Source organism: Melanerpes formicivorus, unplaced genomic scaffold (genome assembly GCF_026170545.1).
Source record: "Melanerpes formicivorus ecotype bairdi unplaced genomic scaffold, bMelFor1.0.p_v2 SCAF_88, whole genome shotgun sequence".
Classification (NCBI taxonomy): Eukaryota; Metazoa; Chordata; class Aves; order Piciformes; family Picidae; genus Melanerpes; species Melanerpes formicivorus.
Genome location: NW_027142440.1, coordinates 1,744,948 through 1,763,395, shown reverse-complemented (window position 1 = coordinate 1,763,395; position 18,448 = coordinate 1,744,948). Strand labels below are relative to the sequence as shown.

The 18,448-nt window shown below is 56.3% G+C and overlaps 1 protein-coding gene across 8 annotated transcripts in view; it reads right to left on the bottom strand.

Annotated features, from left to right (window-relative positions):
* Positions 1 to 18,448, bottom strand: part of CUX1 (cut like homeobox 1) — a 461,619-nt gene that overhangs the window by 160,780 nt on the left and 282,391 nt on the right. For all 8 annotated transcript variants that reach the window (XM_068165418.1, XM_068165419.1, XM_068165412.1 and 5 more), the window contains exon 10: positions 1,042 to 1,146. In XM_068165418.1, the coding sequence (XP_068021519.1) occupies positions 1,042 to 1,146 (105 nt within the window). The remainder of the gene's footprint in view (positions 1 to 1,041; positions 1,147 to 18,448) is intronic.

Here is an 18,448-nt window from a genome sequence, read left to right as displayed (position 1 = left end):
CCTACAAGCCCCACACCAGCCTTGTGGCTCTTCTCTGGACACCTTCCAGGACCTTTGAGGTCTTTTCCACCCTCCAAGCTCTGCCTGCCCACCTGCTGGCCTGGCTAACTCCAGTGGCTGTGCTCTGTGCTGCATGCTCTGCACAGCAGAGCTGCTGCTGCCAACCTCCCCAGGCACCAGGGGCTGCTTTAGCTGGAAACACAGAGAGCTGGCAACAAGCAGCCAACCTTTGAGGAGAACAGGATGAGTTCTCACTTTTCCAAGCTGCTTTTGTTGGATTTACAGGTGTAGTGCTCTGGTTAGAGCTGGAATGATCAGAGAACCACAGAATGGGTTTGTGTTGGAAGGGACCTGAAAAATCAGCCAGTTCCAACCCCCTGCCATGGGCAGGGACACCTCCCACCAGCACAGGCTGCTCAAGGCCTCATCCAGCCTGGCCTTGGAACACCTCCAGGGATTGGACAGCCACAGCCTCCCTGGGCAACCTGTGCCAGTGTCTCACTGTCAAGAATTTCTTCCTCATCTCCAGTCTCCATCTCCCCTCTTCCAGCTCAGAGCCATTGCTCCTCACCCAGGAGTAAGATGCCCCAGACACAGCCAGGCAGCAGGTCCCCACTCATGCAACCAGCTCTGGGCAAGACTGGGCCCCTTAGAGGCTCCTTGGCTCTGGGCTCTGCTGTGCCCTCCAGGCTGGCACATGCTGATGGCCCTCCAAGTGACTCTTTGTTACACCACTCTGCTGCCTTTATTTTTCCCTCTGCTGGGTGTTGTTAGCAAGGTGAAATACTTGAGAGGAGCTGCTGTCCCCTGGGCCAGCAGCCACGGAGAGCTATCGATCACCACGGCCGAGAGTGACCTCCGTCCTTCCCGTGCTCTTCTGCAGCCACCAACCCCCTCAGAGGGATCCCAGAGGAACACCTCTGAAGCCCAGCTAAAATATGGCTCCAAAGAGAGATCTTGCCAGCTGTGAGCAGGAGGGGCAGGAGCCCTGCTGCAGGGGTGGCAGGGACCTGCAAGAGTCAGTTAAATGTTTCCTCTCACCACGTCAGGAGCCTTCTGGATCTGCGTAGCAAGCTGGAGAGATTTGTTAGCTGAGGAGAGCTGCTCCCTCAAGGTCTCTGCCTCTCTCTGAGCCACCTCTGCCCTCTGAAGGAAATGAAAAGGGGTTGGGGTGGGGAGGGGTTGGGGAAGGAGGAGGAGGTGGGGGGGGGGGGGGAAGAGAAAGAACATTCAGTTTAACAACTGACAATTATTACAAGAACATTCATCAATTCATGCCTGACTGCATATAATTGATTTTCCTAAACACTCAACCTAATAAATGTTGGGGGGGGGGGGGAGAGGAAAAAAAAAAGGCATGAAGAAAAAAAAAGGCAGAGAGAGAGAGAGAGACTGTGATGGATTTTTATTTTCAACAGTACAAGGAAGAAATAATTGAGCGATTATGACAGTAATTTAACGCCAGGAGCAAGGAATCCCCTGCTGATACTAATGCTGCAGCCCACTGCATTTCCCAGCCTGAATAAATACAAGTGGAAATGGAAGCTTTTGATTCAATTTCTTTCTCCCCTCACAGCACCAAAGCAGAATTTTATTGCAAGGCTCCTCCTGGGAATCATTCTCACGGGTAAAAGCTGAAGTAAAAGGGCTCTCCTGACCACTCTCTCTCACACCCCCCCCAAGCAGGCAGACAATGCCCTGGGCTGTCTTTCTGCAGGAGTTATTGCCCCCAAACATGGATTGGGGGGTGCTGGGCTTTCAGCAGATCTCCTTATTCAGCAATATTTAACCCTGCAGTGGCCTGTTGGGCACAGCTCAGGGCCCAGCCGCTGGGGAGCTGCGCGGTAAGAACGGCGCAGGGTGGGAGCGACCTCAGGGAGCCCTGCTCCAACCTCCCTGCCAGGAGGGAGCAAGAGGAACCCCAGAGTGGCTCAGGGTGGGAGGGACCTCAGAGAGCCCTGCTCCAACCTCCCTGCCAGGAGGCAGCAAGAGGAACCCTAGAGTGGCTCAGGTTGGGAGGGACCTCAGAGAGCCCTGCTCCAACCTCCCTGCCAGGAGGGAGCAAGAGGAACCCTAGAGTGGCTCAGGGTGGGAGCGACCTCAGGGAGCCCTGCTCCAACCTCCCTGCCAGGAGGCAGCAAGAGGAACCCCAGAGTGGCTCAGGGTGGGAGGGACCTCACAGATCCCTGCTCCAACCTCCCTGCCAGGAGGCAGCAAGAGGAACCCTAGAGTGGCTCAGGTTGGGAGGGACCTCAGAGAGAGAATCATAGAATCAACCAGGTTGGAAAAGACCTCAGAGATCATCAAGTCCAACCTATGACCCAACATCTAACACCTCCTGATAACTAACCCATGGCTCCAAGTGCCACATCCAATCCCTTCTTGAACACCTCCAGGGATGGGGACTCCACCACCTCCCTGGGCAGCACAGCCCAATGGCCAATCTCTCTCTCTGTATAGAACTTTCTCCTCACCTCCAGCCTAAACCTCCCCTGGCACAGCTTGAGACTGTGTCCTCTTCTTCTGGTGCTGGGTGCCTGGGAGAAGAGACCAACCCCCACCTGGCTCCAACCTCCCTTCAGGGAGTTGCAGAGAGCAAGAAGGTCTCCCCTGAGCCTCCTCTTCTCCAGGCTAAGCAACCCCAGCTCCCTCAGCCTCTCCTCACAGGGAGCTCAAGACCTCTCACCATCCTCTGCTCCAACCTCCCTGCCAAGAGGTAGAAAGAGGAATCCCAGAATGGCTCAGGTTGGAAGGGACCTCACAGATACCTTTTCCAACCTCCCTGCCAGGAGGTATCAAGAGGAATCCTAGACTGGCTCAGGTTGGAAGGGATCTCAGAGGTCTGTGCTCCAACCCCCCTGCTGCAGGCCAGGATGTCCTTTAAGAAGTTTAACTTGCTGAGAATGGAGCAAGGCTCCTTCTCCACCCCTTTTCCTCACCTCTTTCTCCACATTCCCTTGGATTTCCCCAGGATATCCCAGTTGGGGAAGGATGGCTGTGAGGTGTGCTGGAAGCTGGGGTGGTCTCACCACCAACCTCTCACCGCTCTTCTGCCTAGATCACACTGGGTTCCCTCATCCACAACTGCAGCCCTGCCAGCAACCCTCTCGTCATCCACAGCAGCCCCAGTGAGTGCCACTCCCCAGGGAAAGGCTCCCCACCCTCATTCCCAGGACTGGCCCAGGACCACAGCCTGGTGCATGGTGGTCCTTGTCCAGGAGGGAGAAGATGAGCAGCAGTGGCCTCTGGCCCAGCAGGGCTCCCTCAGCTCCGCACTGCCGGCAGAGGAGAGGCTGCTGCCCCCCTGAGCCTCCTGAGTGCTGCTGGCTCACGATGGCCTCTGACTTGGCCAGCAGACAGAGTTCCCACAGGAATATTGAACAGGGAGAGAGAGGAGGAAGGCAGAATGATGAGCAAAGCTTTGGGGGGAGAGAGAGAGATCAGGATCTCTGGGCAATACACAGCAGCAAACTCCTGTCCCTGACCGTGTGCCAGGAAAGGCAGAGCAAGCCCTGGCTGCTGCCACAGGACCTGCTGCCACAGGACCTGCTCCTCCTCACCAGGCTGCTCCTCTCTTTTACAACACACACCTTGCTGCTGTCAGAAACCACACTGCTCACCTCCTGGGGTGACCACTGCTGCACACCTCCTGGGGTGACCACCGCTGCTCACCTCCTGGGGTGACCACTGCTGCTCACCTCCTGGGGTGACCACTGCTGCTCCTCCTGGGGTGACCACTGCTGCCCACCTGGGCTGCCCTCTGCCAATCACTGCACCTCTTCAGCAGCAAACTCTGACAGGAATTTTCTGTCCCCACTTCCACGGACTCAGTGATCTTGGCTCTTCTTTCCACCCCAAACAGTTCTGTGATTCCATGATTCTGTGTCCCCAAACCCCTGAGCTGCACTAATCAAGGCCACAACTTTGCTTAATCAACTTTTAGTCTTTAGACTGATGAGTCCCTTCCTTATGGAATGGTAAATTCTCACCAGCTGAGAGCAACACCATGAGAAACAACAGACTCAGACACCTGCCAGGAGAGTGTGGAGTGTCCCTCAGCCAGCCTGCTGCTGGCACCAAGCTGGGAGCAGTGGCTGACAGCCCTCAGGCTGTGCTGCCATCCAGCCAGGCCTGGCCAGGCTGCAGAGCTGGGCACAGGGAACCTCATGGAGCTCAGCAAGGGCAAGGGCAGGGTCCTGGCCCTGGGGAGGAACAACCTCCTGCAGCAGCACAGCTGAGGGGGGACCTGCTGGGAAGCAGCTCCAAGGAGAAGGAGCTGGGAGTGCTGGGGGACAACAAGGTCCCCAGGAGGCAGTAATGTGCCCTGGGGGCTAAGAAGGCCAAGGGGGTCCTGGGGGCCAGGGAGAAGAGGGTGGCAGGTAGAAGGACATTCTCCCTCACCCCTACTCTCTCCCAGCCAGGCCAGTTCTGGAGTGCTGGGTCCAGTTCTGGACTCCTTAGTTGAGGAGAGACAGAGAACTGCTGGAGAGAGCCCAGGGGAGGCTGCAGAGCTGCTGAGGGGCCTGGAGCAGCTCTGGGAGGAGCAAAGGCTGAGAGCCCTGGGGCTGAGAGCCTGCAGAAGAGCAGCCCCAGAGGGCAGCTGAGCAATGCTCAGCAAGAGCTCAAGGAGCTGTGGGGGGCAAGAGGCTGGGGCCAGGCTCTGCTGAGTGGTGCCCAGGGCCAGGCCAAGGGGCAGCAAGGGGCAGAGAGTGGAGGCCAGGAGGTTGGATGTGAAGAGGAGGAGAAAGTTGTTTGGTGTGAGGGTGCTGGAGGCCTGGAGCAGGCTGCCCAGAGAGGTTGTGGAGTGTCCTGGTGTGGAGAGCTCCCAACCCCCCCTGGGCAGTGTGCTGCTGGGCAAGCTGCTGTGGGTGCCCTGCTGGAGCAGGGGGTTGGAGTGGATGATCTCCAGAGGTCCTCTCCATCCCCACCATGCTGGGATTCTGGGCTCTTTAAGCCACCCAAAGTGCCACATCTCTGTGTGCCTCCCCTGCTTTCTCAGTTAATCCTTTTGCAGTCCCAAGTCACCCAAAATAGCAAAGGGAGAACCTCCCCCCCGGGGGTGTGTGCAGGGTGCTTGCCTCACCAGGCAAAGCAGAGACTCTGTCTGCATGTTTAATCAATCAGTAAACTAACAGCAATCAAATCCTAACCACATCATCTCTGCTATTTGCTCACAACACTTTATTAAATGATTTCACAGAGGTTCTGCAGCTGCAATTAAAATGTGATTGTGCCAAGTGCAGTGCCCTGCCTGCAGCAGCAGCACGGGCAGGAGCTCGCCAGCAAGGGTGGCAGCAGCAAAGAGGCAGAGCACCAGGGGCTTAGGTTTATGCAGCTGGATAACCAGAGAATCACAGAGGTGTTAGGCTTGGAAAAGACCTCCAAGATCCATTGATCCAACCTTCCATCCAAGTCCAACCTTCAGCTCCACACCACCATGGCCCCAGGTGCCATGGCCTACAGGTTCCTGGAACCCCTCCAGGCATGGGGACTCCACCACCTCCCAGGGCAGCCTCTGCCAGGCCCTGACCACTCTTGCAGCAGAGAACTTTTTCCTCATGTCCAACCTAAGCCTCCCCTGGCACAATTTCAGGTCATTTCCTCTCCTTCTATCACCTGAGCCTAGGGAGAAGACACCAACTCCCACTTCACTGCAACCTCCTCTCAGGGAGCTGCAGAGAGCAATGAGGTCTCCCTCAGCCTCCTCTGCTCCAGGCTGAACACCCCCAGCTCCCTCAGCTGCTCCTCCCCAGCCCTGCAGCTGACTCCCCAGAACCACAGAATGCCTTAGGGTGGGAAGGATCATGGAGTGCAGCCAGTAACCCAACTCTACCAAGTCCACTGCCAGACCATGACCCTCAGCACATCTCCATGGCTCTGAAGCCCCTCCAGGGATGGGTCTCCACCACTTCCCTGGGCAGCCTGGGCCAGGCCTTGACAACCCCCAAGGGGAAGAAAGTGTTCCTCATGAACAACCTAAATCTCCCCTGGGGGCAACCCAAGGCTGTTTCCTCTCATCCTATAACTTGCTATTTGGAAGAGACCAACTCCCACTTCACCCCAACCGCCTGCAACCTCCTTGCAGGGAGCTGTAGAGAGCAATGAGGTCTCCCCTCAGCCCCACACTGAACCTGGGATGTGAGATGTGGCCGGGGAACAATCCCTGCCCTCTCCTGCTGCCCACACCACTGCTGCTCCAGGCCAGGCTGCTGGTGACCTTCTTGGCCACCTGGGCACCCCCTGGCTCATCTTCAGCTGCTGCCAACCAGCACCCCCAGGGCCTTTTCCTTCAAGCAGTTTGCAGGCACTCTGCCCCCAGCCTGGAGCCTTCCTGGGGTTGCTGTGCCCCAAGGTCAGGACCCAGCCCTTGGCCTTGTTGAACCTCATCCCATTGGGCTCATCCCATGGATCCAGCCTGGCCAGGTCCCCCTGCAGAGCCTCCCTGCCCTCCAGCAATTCAACACTCACACCCAACTTGGTGCCACCTGCAAACTTACTGTGGGTGCCTCAATCCCCTCACCCAGATCACTGATAAAGACACTAAAGAGAAGTGGCCCAGTGCTGAGCCCTGGAGAACACCACTGCTGACCAGCTGCCAGCTGGGGCTGACTCCATTGCCCACAGCCCTCTGGGCCTGGCCCTCAGGCAGGTTTGAATCCAGTGCAGTGTGCTGTGTGGCTCACCCAAGCCAGAGCACAGTCAGTGCTAGAACTCTTGGTTTCTTAGCTCAGAGCTACAATGCACAGCCCAGGGAGCCCACCAGGACCAGGGCAGGCCACACTCTGGGCTTGGCAGAGGCCATGCCAGCCCAGCAGTGTGCAGGGATGCTCTTTTGCTGGATCATACAATTCCCCTCATTTCTCTACTGCTAGGACACAGCTACCTCCCTGGTAACCAAACACCTCAGCCTCCTTTCCCCCTCCTCAGCTGAGGCTGTAAATATTGTGGTGCTCCCAGCAGAGCCAGCAGGTTGTGATCACAAGGCTGCTGTGTGCTTCCCAATTAAAGGGAAGCAAGAGAGCCTTCCACAGCAGACCCACTTTAACTGAGTCTCATTGTTTCCTGACAAGATAATGAATAGCATGAACTGAGTGCTCTTCTGCTTACAGTGAAATGTTAATTTGATCAAAGACCAGTGGTGTGAAGAGCAAAATGAGATACTTGCAAGCAAAGAAAGAAACCAAAACCCAAAGGAGAACCTCTCCCTCCAACTCCCCCAGCCAAGCTGCACTCTCCCTTCTTACAGGCTAAACCTGTGCTCTGTGTGGCCTAACCTTCCCATGGGCTGGGAGTGCTGGGCCCAGGTCTGGACTCCCCAGTTCAAGAGGGACAGGGAACTGCTGCAGAGAGTCCAGGGGAGGCTGTGAAGGTCCTAAGTGGGGGCTGGAGCAGCTCTGGGAGGAGCAAAGGCTGAGAGCCCTGGGGCTGAGAGCCTGCAGAAGAGCAGCCCCAGAGGGGAGCTGAGCAATGCTCAGCAAGAGCTCAAGGAGCTGTGGGGGGCAAGAGGCTGGGGCCAGGCTCTGCTGAGTGGTGCCCACTCAAAGACAAAAACTACTGCATCCCCCTCCCTGGAGGGGTTCAAGAGGGGATTGGATGTGGCACTTGGTGCCATGGTCTAGTCATGAGGTCTGTGGTGACAGCTTGGACTTGATGATCCTTGAGGTCTCTTCCAACCTTGGTGACACTGTGAGACTGGAGAGAGTCCAGCACAGGGCCACTGAGGTGCTGAGGGCCCTGGAGCATCTCTCATGAGGACAGGCTGAGAGAGCTGGGGGCTGGTTGGTCTGGAGAGGAGGAGGCTGAGTGGGATCTTATGAATGCCTACTGTTATGGTTTGAGGCTGGATGCCTTTAAGAGTTGAGGAGCTCCTGGTGGACCAGAAAGGTCCAGGGATGGATCAGAAAGTGGAATCTATGTTATTTCATTCCCATAAGTCCTGCATCATGTAAACACACATCTGGTAACTGACAGATGTGAGCAGCAGTAAGAGCAATAGCACTCCAGGGGAGGATGAGCAGAGGGCTGGAGATGCTCTCCTGTGGAGATACACTGAGGGAGTTGGGGTTGTTCAGGCTGGAGAGGAGAAGGCTCCCAGGAGACCTCATTGTGGCCTTCCAGGATCTGCAGGGGGCTGCAGGAAAGCTGGGGAGGGACTTTTGGGGGTGTCAGGGAGGGATAGGACTGGGGGGGGAAGGAGCAAAACTAGAAGTGGGGAGATTGAGATTGGCTGTGAGGAAGAAGTTGTTCCCCAGGAGGGTGGTGAGAGCCTGGCCCAGGCTGCCCAGGGAGGTGGTGGAAGCCTCCTGCCTGGAGGTGTTTGCAGCCAGGCTGGAGGTGGCTGTGAGCAACCTGCTGTGGTGTGAGGTGTCCCTGGGCATGGCAGGGGGTTGGAGCTGGCTGAGCCTTGAGCTCCCTTCCAACCCTGACAGTTCTGTGAGGCTATGAGCTGTATAAAAATGAACATTTCTGTTTCTTTTGCCCTTTTCCTCCCTCTCTGCCAAGGTAACTTTTGCTGCATCATTTGGGTCTGGGAAGGGAGGTATGGGGGGGGTAGGGGGGGAGGGCTTTGGAGGCCTTGGGGGCTTTGAGGCCCAGGGGTATGAGGCTTGGTGGGGGGAAGGTTTGGGAAGGTGATGGTCTCCTGAGGTCTTTGGGAAGCCCAGACTGGAGAGCTGGGCTGAACAGGAATTGCTGGGTACTCTGTGCATGTTTTGGCACTGTTGCATTAGTTATGAACAGCACTTCCAGGTAAACTTTTCATTCCTTCCAGTGCTGTGTGGAGGGTTTCCCTTACTCCTTTGGGAGGGGCTGAAGAGCATCTGTCTGCCTCCTTAAAACACAGGCACTTGCAAATCTCTGTATCTAAGGGGTGGGGGTCAGAAAGGTAGAGCCAGACTCTTTGCAGGGGTCCCCAGTGACAGGGCAAGAGGCAGTGATCACAAACTTGAACATGGGAGGCTCCACCCAAACAGGAAAAGGAGCTTCTGCAATTTAAGGCTGAGAGAGCCCTGGAGCAGGCTGCCCAGAGAGAGGTGGTGGAGTCTCCATCTCTGGAGACTTTCAAGACCTGCCTGGATGTGCTCCTGTGTGAGCTGCTGCGGCCAGAGGCTTTGACTCAATGATCTTCAGAGGTCCCTTCCAAGCCCTGCTGTGCTGTGACTCTGAGTGTGGGCTGTTGGCAGTAACTGTGCTGAAGCTCCTGAGCCTGCAGCAGCCACCAGCCCTGGGCTGAACTGCTTGAAGCTGCCACTCTCACTGGCCAGCTGCTGCACAAGCTCTGCTTCCCAGAGTAGCAGCTCAGTCAGAGCACACTGCTCCAACCTGCTGGAACGTTCTCACTTTGGAGAGATCAAAATTCATTGGAAGGACCCCAGCCCTCCCAGAGCAACAGCAAGGTTATCAGCCCATCTCTGACAGGAAAAGCTCTTCAGGGCTCTGGCACCTATTATTTTTCCCCCAGGGATGGAGAATGACATGAAAGCAAGGGAAAAGCCCTCCCACTGGCATCAGAGGTTGGGTTGCCCTCATGCTTGTCCTCAGGCTCCTGCAGTTTGTGCACAGAGAAGCTGCCAGGCTGCTGCATTCCCAGCTGAGAGCCCAGGGTTTGCAGGAAGCTCTTGTGTATGTGTGAGGAGCACAGGAACCACCCTCTGCCTTTAGACAGCACTGCTCCTTGCAAGCAGCTCCACACAGCTCCTACAGCCACTGGCACCAGTGCTGTGTGGCACAGAGAGTGGCAGCACAGCAGCAAGGCAGGCACCTCACCTGCTGGAAAGCAGCCTGGCACAGGGGAGGTGAGTGAGGCACCAACAGCCATTTCCCTGCCTTGGGTGGCAGTGGTTGTGATCCCAGATGGAGGTGCTCTGGGCCATGAGCTGTCCTCTGCCTGGAGGATGAAGGCATTGCAGGTGGCCCTGCCAAGAGGACCATGGGGGGCTGGTGGATGAGAAGCTGCACAGGAGTTGATCACAGGATCACAGAATGTCAGGGCCTGGAAGGGACCTCTGGGGATCATCCAGCCCAACCCCCTTGCCCAAGCAGGGCACCCCCAGCAGTTTGCCCAGGGGCACAATGCCAAGGCAGGTTCTGAAAGTCTCCAGAGATGGAAGACTTCACAAGCTCTCTGGGCAGCCTGCTCCAGGCCTCCAGCACCCTCACAACAAAGTTGTTGAGGTGGAACCTCCTGGGTTCCAGCTTGTCCCTGCTCTTCCTTGTCCTATCACTGGGCACCACCACAAAGAGCCTGGCACCTCCATCCTGACACCCACCCCTCAGGTATTTACAGACATTGCTAAGGTCTCCTCTCAGCCTTCTCTCCAAACTGAACAGCCCCAAGGCTCACAGACTTTGTTCACAGCAGAGCTGTTCCTGTCCCCAGTCATCCCTGTAGCCTCTGTTGAACTCTCTCCAGCAGGTCTCTGTCTCTCTTGAACTGAGGAGCCCCAAACTGGACACAGTACTCCAGGTGTGGTCTCACCATGGCAGAGCAGAGAGGCAGGAGAGCCTCCCTAGCCCTGTTGGACAATGTGCATTCACAGCCCAGAAGGCCAAGTGTGTCCTGGGCTGCATCCAAAGCAGTGTGACCAGCAGCACAAGGCAGGGGACTCTGCCCCTCTGCTCTGCTCTGCTGAGACTACATCTGAGCTGCCTTGTCCAGCTCTGGAGACCTCAGCACAGCAAGGCCATGGACCTGCTGGAGTGGGTCCAGAGGAGGGTCACCAAGCTGATCAGAGGGCTTGGAGCACCTCTCCCATGGGGACAGGCTGAGAGAGTTGGAGTTGTTCAGCCTAGAGAAGGCTCCAGGAGGACCTTCATGTGGGCTCTCAGCACTTGAAGAGATTGTAAGGAGATGGAGACAAGTTTTAGCAAAGCCTGCTGCATTAGCTGTAACTGTTTTAAACTAAAGGAGGGGAGAGTTAGACTGCAGAGAAGGAAGAAATCTTTCACAAGGAGAGTGGTAAAAGAGTGGCAGAGGTTGACCAAGGAGGTTGTAGATGCCTCATGGCTGGAAACATTAAAGATCAGGTTGAATGGAGTCTGAGCAAGCTGTCCAGTTAAGCAGAGGCTAACAGATGTCTCTGCTCATTGCAGGGGGCTGGACTGGATGACTTTTAACAGTCAGGACATGTAGCATATCACAGAATCACCAAGGAGGGAAGAGACCTCGAGGATCATTGAGCCCAACCTGTCACCACAGACCTCATGACTAGACCATGGCACCAAGTGCCACATCCAATCCCCTCTTGAACACCTCCAGGGATGGGGACTCCACCACCTCCCTGGGCAGCACATCCCAAGGGCCAACAACTCTCTCAGTGAAGAACTTTCTCCTCACCTCCAGCCTGAACCTCCCCTGGCACAGCTTGAGACTGTGTCCTCTTGTTCTGGTGCTGGCTGCCTGGGAGAAGAGACCAACCCCCACCTGGCTACAACCTCCCTTCAGGGAGTTGGAGAGAGCAATAAGGTCCCCCCTGAGCCTCCTCTTCTCCAGGCTAAGCAACCCCAGCTCCCTCAGCCTCTCCTCACAGGGCTGTGCTCCAGACCCCTCCCCAGCTTTCTTGCCCTTCTCTGGACACCTTCAAGTCTCTCAATGTCCTTCTTGAGCTGAGGAGCCCAGAACTGGACACAGGACTCAAGGTGTGGCCTCAGCAGTGCTGAGCACAGGGCACAAGGACTTCCCTGCTCCTGCTGGCCACACTCTTCCTGATGCAGACCAGGATGCCCTTGGCCTTCTTGGCCACCTGGGCACACTGCTGGCTCATGTTCAGGCAGCTGTCAGTCAGCACCCCCAGGTCCCTCTCTGTTTGGCAGCTCTCAGCCACTCTGCCCCCAGCCTGTAGCTCTGCCTGGGGTTGCTGTGGCCAAAGTGCAGCTCCTGGCACTGGGATTTGTTGAATGCCATCCTGTTGGCCTCTGCCCATCTGTGCAGCCTGGCAAGGTCCCTCTGCAGAGCCCTTCTGTCCTCTAACTGACCAACATCTGCCCCCAGCTTGGTGTCATCTGCAAATTTGCTGATGACTGGTCCCTTCCCCCCCAGAGCATTCCATGGTTCTCTGAGCTCTGCAGAATTCAGCAGGGCTATGGCACACCAGGGAGCTGAGGATCCAGCTCACTGCCAAGGGGGGCAGAAGCAAAAAGCAAACCCTTGGGAAGCATTGGTGGGCAGCATCCTGGGAGCCTTGGAGCAGATGGAGGAGCTGTGTTCACAGCATGCTCTGGGCTGGAAGGGACCTCCAAAGCTCACCCAGTCCAACCCCCTAAACTCAGCAGGGACATGCTCCACTAGATCAGGTTGCCCAGAGCTCTGTCCAGCCTCACCTTGAATACCTCCTGGGATGGAGCCTCAACCACCTCCCTGGGCAACCTGTTGCAGTGTTCCAGCAGCCTCCTGGTGCAGGACTTGTTCCTCACATCCAATCTCAGTCTGCTCTGCTCTAGTGTGAAGCCATTGCTCCTTGTTCAGGCTGAATACCCTTCCTGGTGGGAGCTCAAAAGCAAGAGCTGCCCTGTGGCTGGGTTTGTTACCAGGCCTGGGGCAGAGCAGAACCCTTCTAGGCAGCACTTGCTGAGCTGCTAAGGGGAAGGGGAGAATTTATTCCAGCTGCTGCTCAAAGCCCATCCATGTTTCATAGCAATGACACTGAGGGGGAAGATCTTTTCAAGCCATTTTTCACTGTGATTTGTTAAGGCACAGGATAGTTCCCCACCCAAGCAAACAAAAAAGGGGTCTGAGAACAGCTCTGCTGCTGAGGTGAGGTTTGCTCTCTGCTTCTGCTGCAGACACAGCTCTGTGGATTTGGGTGGTGCTTTGGTGCCAAAAAATGTTTTGAGTCACCAGCTCTGCCTCCACAAACCTGCAAATTTAATACTCTCTTTCTGTGGGACAAATCCCAGAATGGTTGGGGTTGGAATGAGACCTGCAGAGATCATCCAGCCCAACCCCTGTGCCAAAGCAAGATCACCCTGGGCAGACCACACAGGAACATGTCCAGGCTGGCTTTGAAGGACTGCAGATAGGGACACTCCACAACCTCTCTGGGCAGCCTGCTCCAGGCCTCCAGCACCCTCACACCACAGAAGTGTCTCTTCATACTGAGGGGGAACCTCCTGGGGTCCAGCTTGTATCCACTGCTCCTTGTCCTATCACAGGGCACCACTGAAAAGAGCCTGGCTCCTTCATCCTGACCCCCACCCCTCAGATATTGATAGACATTGATCAGATCCCCTCTCAGCCTTCTCCTCTCCACACTAAGCAGCCCCAGGGCGCTCAGCCTTTCTTCACAGCAGAGATGTTCCAGTCCCTTCATCATCCTCAGCTCTCTGTTGGACTCTCTCCAGTCTCTCTTGAACTGGGGAGCCCAAATGGGTACTGACCCAGGCCAGGGTCTTTAACTCATGGGTTTGGATTTCAGAGCAGCTGCTCTGTGACAACAGAGTTTCTAGCTCTACCTTTCTCTCCCCAGCACAAAAGCAGCAGCAGAAGGCTGGGAGCACCACCAGAGCTGTGAAAGCTGGGAGAGAAAAGCAATGGGAAGAGGTTGCTTTTCCAAAGGGATAATATGGCAGAGACCCAGAAGAAGGGAAAAAGAAAACAAATGCTTTTGAATGGCTTTCACCACCTGGCCCAGCAAAAAACCTGCCCTGTCTTCTCCTTCTGTCATGGCTCCATCTGAGTCTGTGCTTCAAACCTATTTCCTCCTGCTCCAGAGGAAAATTCACTAACCCTGGATCAGGAAGTTCTTCTCTTTTCCTTTTGAAAGTGAGAAGAAACCTCCCACACCACATTGATTTCATTGTTTCCAGGAAGCCCAAATGGCAAAGCCCTTCTTGCTTGCTTGCTGGTTTGTTGCTGGGGGGGTTTGGTTGGTTGTTTTTGTGCTCAAACAATGTGAACTGGGTGCATATAGACACTAAACTGATCTGGATACATCATAGTATCATAGTGTAGTATCACAGTATCAGTCAGGGTTGGAAGGGACCACAAGGATCAGCCAGTTCCAACCCCCCTGCCATGGGCAGGGACACCCCACACTAGATCAGCCTGGCCACAGCCTCAGCCAGCCTGGCCTTAAACACCTCCAGGACTGGGGCCTCAACCACCTCCCTGGACAACCCATTCCAGGGCTTCACCACTCTCATGGGGAAGAACTTCCTCCTCCCCTCCAGCCTGAATCTCCCCACCTCCAGCTTCATTCCATTCCCCCTAGTCCTATCACTGCCTGAGATCCTGAGCAGTCCCTCCCCAGCCTTCCTGCAGCCCCCTTCAGATCCTGGAAGGCCACAATGAGGTCACCTCAGAGCCTTCTCTTCTCCAGCCTGAACAGCCCCAACTCCTTCAGTCTGTCCTCACAGCAGAGCAGCTCCAGCCCTCTGCTCCTCCTCTTGGCCCTGCTCTGGACACCTTCCAGCACCTCCAGATCCCTCTTGTCCTAGGGGCTCCAGAACAGGAGGCAGTGTCCACATCAGTGACATGAACCCCCAAACACAGACTCAATAGCAGAACCTGGAAAGCCTCTCTTCTCTCTGTTTCTCTGCTAATTCTAACACCCCAAAGTACCTCTGTTTGCACAGAATTATTCTCTCTAACAAACCCCTCAGGTTTTCTCATGCCTGACTGAGAGATGGGAGAAGAGAAAACTCCAGGGAGACCACAGAGCTGCCTCCCCATCCTTGAAGGGGCGATAAGAAGGCTGCAGAGAGACTGCTTCCAAAGGCCCTGGGAGTGCTGGGGGACAGCAAGGTCCCCAGGAGGCAGCAATGTGCCCTGGTGGCCAAGAAGGCCAAGGGGGTCCTGGGGGGCAGGGAGAAGAGTGTGGCCAGCAGGGCAAGGGAGGTTCTGCTGCCCCTCTGCTCTGCCCTCCTGAGGCCACATCTGGAGTACTGGGTCCAGGTCTGGGCTCCCCAGTTCAGGAGAGAGAGAGAACTGCTGGAGAGAGTCCAGGGGAGGCTGCAGAGCTGCTGAGGGGCCTGGAGCAGCTCTGGGAGGAGCAGAGGCTGAGAGCCAGGGACAGGTCCAAGGGCAATGGTTCAAAATGAGAGCAGAGCAGATTGAGATTGGATGTGAGGAACAAGTTCTGCACCAGGAGGCTGCTGGAACACTGCAACAGGCTGCCCATGGAGGTAGCTGAGGTCCCATTCCTGGAGCTATTCAAGGTGAGGCTGGACAACCTGTTCTAGTGGAGGATGGCCCTGCTGAGTGCAGGAGGTTGGCCTGGGTGAGCTTTGGAGGTCCATTCCATGATTCCAGGCTGCCAGATGAAGTAGAGAAGCAGAAGGCTGAATCTGAACCTACTTGTCAGCCCAAAGATTGGTGACTCAGTGCCATGAGTGCCTCTGAGAAAGGTGTAGAGCAGCAGGGGGACAGAGAAGTGCTCACCATCAACATTTGTGCCCAAGAAGCGCTGCCACCCCTGCCACTGCTGCCAGCACTGGAGCCTCATTAGCTTCCCTGAGTGGGAATGATGATATTCTGGGAATCAGACAGTAAAAAATGCAGAGAGGCTGTATCCCAGGCTCTGATAAATCACTGATTTGGCCAAGGGAGGCGACTTCCCCGTGCATCATTCAGCGGAACGCTTCGCAGCCCATCAGAGAGCTGTGCAGTGATGGATGGGGCAGAATGAAACCTTCCTGAAAGCAGAGCCTGCCCCAAACTGGGGCTGATGAAAGCTTCATGGCAATGGGAGCGTGAACTCCGGGCTCACTTGCCTCAGGAGAGTGAAAATAAGCCCTTGCTGCTGTGTTTAGCTACCTTCTCACTGCAGCCCTTTGCAGACCCCGGGGATGAGACTGGTTGGAAGGGGAGAACAGCCCCCAGCTGCCACTGCCCCCAGCTCCTGTGCTGTCCTGCTGCTGCTTCTGCCACAGCACCCTGCTGCTGGCTTCAGACCTCAGACCCTGCTAAAGGCTCCTGGGCTTCAGACCTCAGACCCTGCTAAAGGCTCCTGGGCTTCAGACCTCAGACCCTGCTAAAGCCTCCTGGGCTTCAGACCTCAGACCCTGCTAAAGGCTCCTGGGCTTCAGACCTCAGACCCTGCTAAAGGCTCCTGGCTTCAGACCTCAGACCCTGCTAAAGGCTCCTGGCTTCAGACCTCAGACCCTGCTAAAGGCTCCTGGGCTTCAGACCTCAGACCCTGCTAAAGGCTCCTGGCTTCAGACCTCAGACCCTGCTAAAGGCTCCTGGGCTTCAGACCTCATGGCCTGCTAAAGCCTCCTGGGCTTCAGACCTCAGCCCTGCTAAAGCCTCCTGGGCTTCAGACCTCAGCCCTGCTAAAGGCTCCTGGCTTCAGACCTCAGACCCTGCTAAAGGCTCCTGGGCTTCAGACCTCAGACCCTGCTAAAGGCTCCTGGCTTCAGACCTCAGACCCTGCTAAAGGCTCCTGGGCTTCAGACCTCATGGCCTGCTAAAGCCTCCTGGGCTTCAGACCTCAGCCCTGCTAAAGCCTCCTGGGCTTCAGACCTCAGCCCTGCTAAAGGCTCCTGGGCTTCAGACCTCAGACCCTGCTAAAGCCTCCTGGGCTTCAGACCTCAGACCCTGCTAAAGCCTCCTGGGCTTCAGACCTCAGACCCTGCTAAAGCCTCCTGGGCTTCAGACCTCATGGCCTGCTAAAGGCTCCTGGGCTTCAGACCTCAGCCCTGCTAAAGGCTCCTGGGCTTCAGACCTCAGACCCTGCTAAAGCCTCCTGGGCTTCAGACCTCAGACCCTGCTAAAGCCTCCTGGGCTTCAGACCTCAGACCCTGCTAAAGCCTTCTGGGCTTCAGACCTCAGACCCTGCTAAAGCCTCCTGGGCTTCAGACCTCAGACCCTGCTAAAGCCTCCTGGGCTTCAGACCTCAGGCCCTGCTAAAGCCTCATGCCATGGAGCTCAGTTTCCTCTTGAGGCAGGTGAAGGCAGCCCAGCAGCCATCAAGCTCCCAGAACAGGGAGGGGATTCTGCCCCTCCAGTTTGTTCTGGTGAGACCTCCCCACCTGCAGCACTGCAGCCAGTTCTGGGCCCCAACACAAGAAGGACCTGGAACTGTTGGAGAGGGTTCAGAGGAGGCCACAAAGATGATCAGAAGCTGGGGAACCTCCCCTGTGGGGACAGGCTGAGAGGTTTTGGGGGTGTTCAGCCTGGAGAAGAGAAGGCTCCAGGGAGACCTCAGAGCAACCTTCCAGTACCTGAAGGGCTCCAGGAGAGCTGGGGAGGGACTTTGGATGAGGAGGGACAATGGCTTTGAGCTGGGAGGGGGGAGGTTGAGAGTGGAGATGAGGAAGAAATTCTTTGCAGTGAGGCTGGGGAGAGCCTGGCACAGGCTGCCCAGGGAGGCTGTGGATGTGTCTCCCTCCCTGGAGGTGTTCAAGGCCAGGCTGGATGAGGCCCTGAGCAGCCTGTGCTGGTGGGAGGTGTCCCTGCCCATGGCAGGGCGTTGGGACTGGATGAGCTTTCAGGTCCCTTCCAACCCAACCCATGTATGATTTTTGTACTGGTTTATAACTCTCAGGACTTGGAACTGGAAGGGTTGCTCCCCAGGCCACTGACACCCACCTCCCAGCCTGGCCTCCCCCTAGCAGTGGGTGTTCATTGCTGTACTTCTGCTGCTCCCTCTGAGCTTTGTCAGCCCAGATGAGACAATCCCTGCTGCAAACCCCCCTCAAGATCCTGGATTACCCACACTGAGTGCCTGGATTAGCAGCTGGGGAAGGGCTGTCAGCCAGCAGCTGTGCTGCCACCACACCACTACCTCCAGCACCCTGCTCCAAACCCCTCCAGCCCAGCTCACTCTCCTCAGGTGAGGGATTCATTCCTCCTGTTGGTCAGGGTCAGGTGCCCAGGGCCAGGCCAAGGGGCAGCAAGGGGCAGAGAGTGGCATCCAGGAGGTTGGATGTGAAGAGGAGGAGAAAATTGTTTGGTGTGAGGGTGCTGGAGGCCTAGAGCAGGCTGCCCAGAGAGGTTGTGGAGTGTCCTTGTGTGGAGAGCTTCCAACCCCCCCTGGGCAGTGTGGTGCTGGGCACTGTGCTGTGGGTGCCCTGCTGGAGCAGGGGGTTGGACTGAATGATCCCCAGGGGTTGGGGCCAGGCTGGATGTGGCTGTGAGCAACCTGCTGCAGTGTGAGGTGTCCCTGGCCATGGCAGGGGGTTGGAGCTGGCTGAGCCTTGAGCTCCCTTCCAGCCCTGACAATTCCATGACTCTATGATATGCCAATAAAACTTCTCAGAAAGGGGAAAAGGAAACCCCAGAGCAGTCCACCACAGCTGGCCCTGAGGCACAAGGTCAGACCTCCCTGGGCTGTGATAGTTCCTCCCTAGGCTTCTGCTGAAGGTCAAAGGGCCTTCAATTTGGGTAAGGCAGTCACCTGCATGTCTAGGCAGGGGCCAGCATGATGGATTTACAAACCTAAAGCCAAGGATGACTTGAAGTTTCAATTGTTAGAAGGCAGAGAGATGGCAAGCAGCACTCCACTGTGCA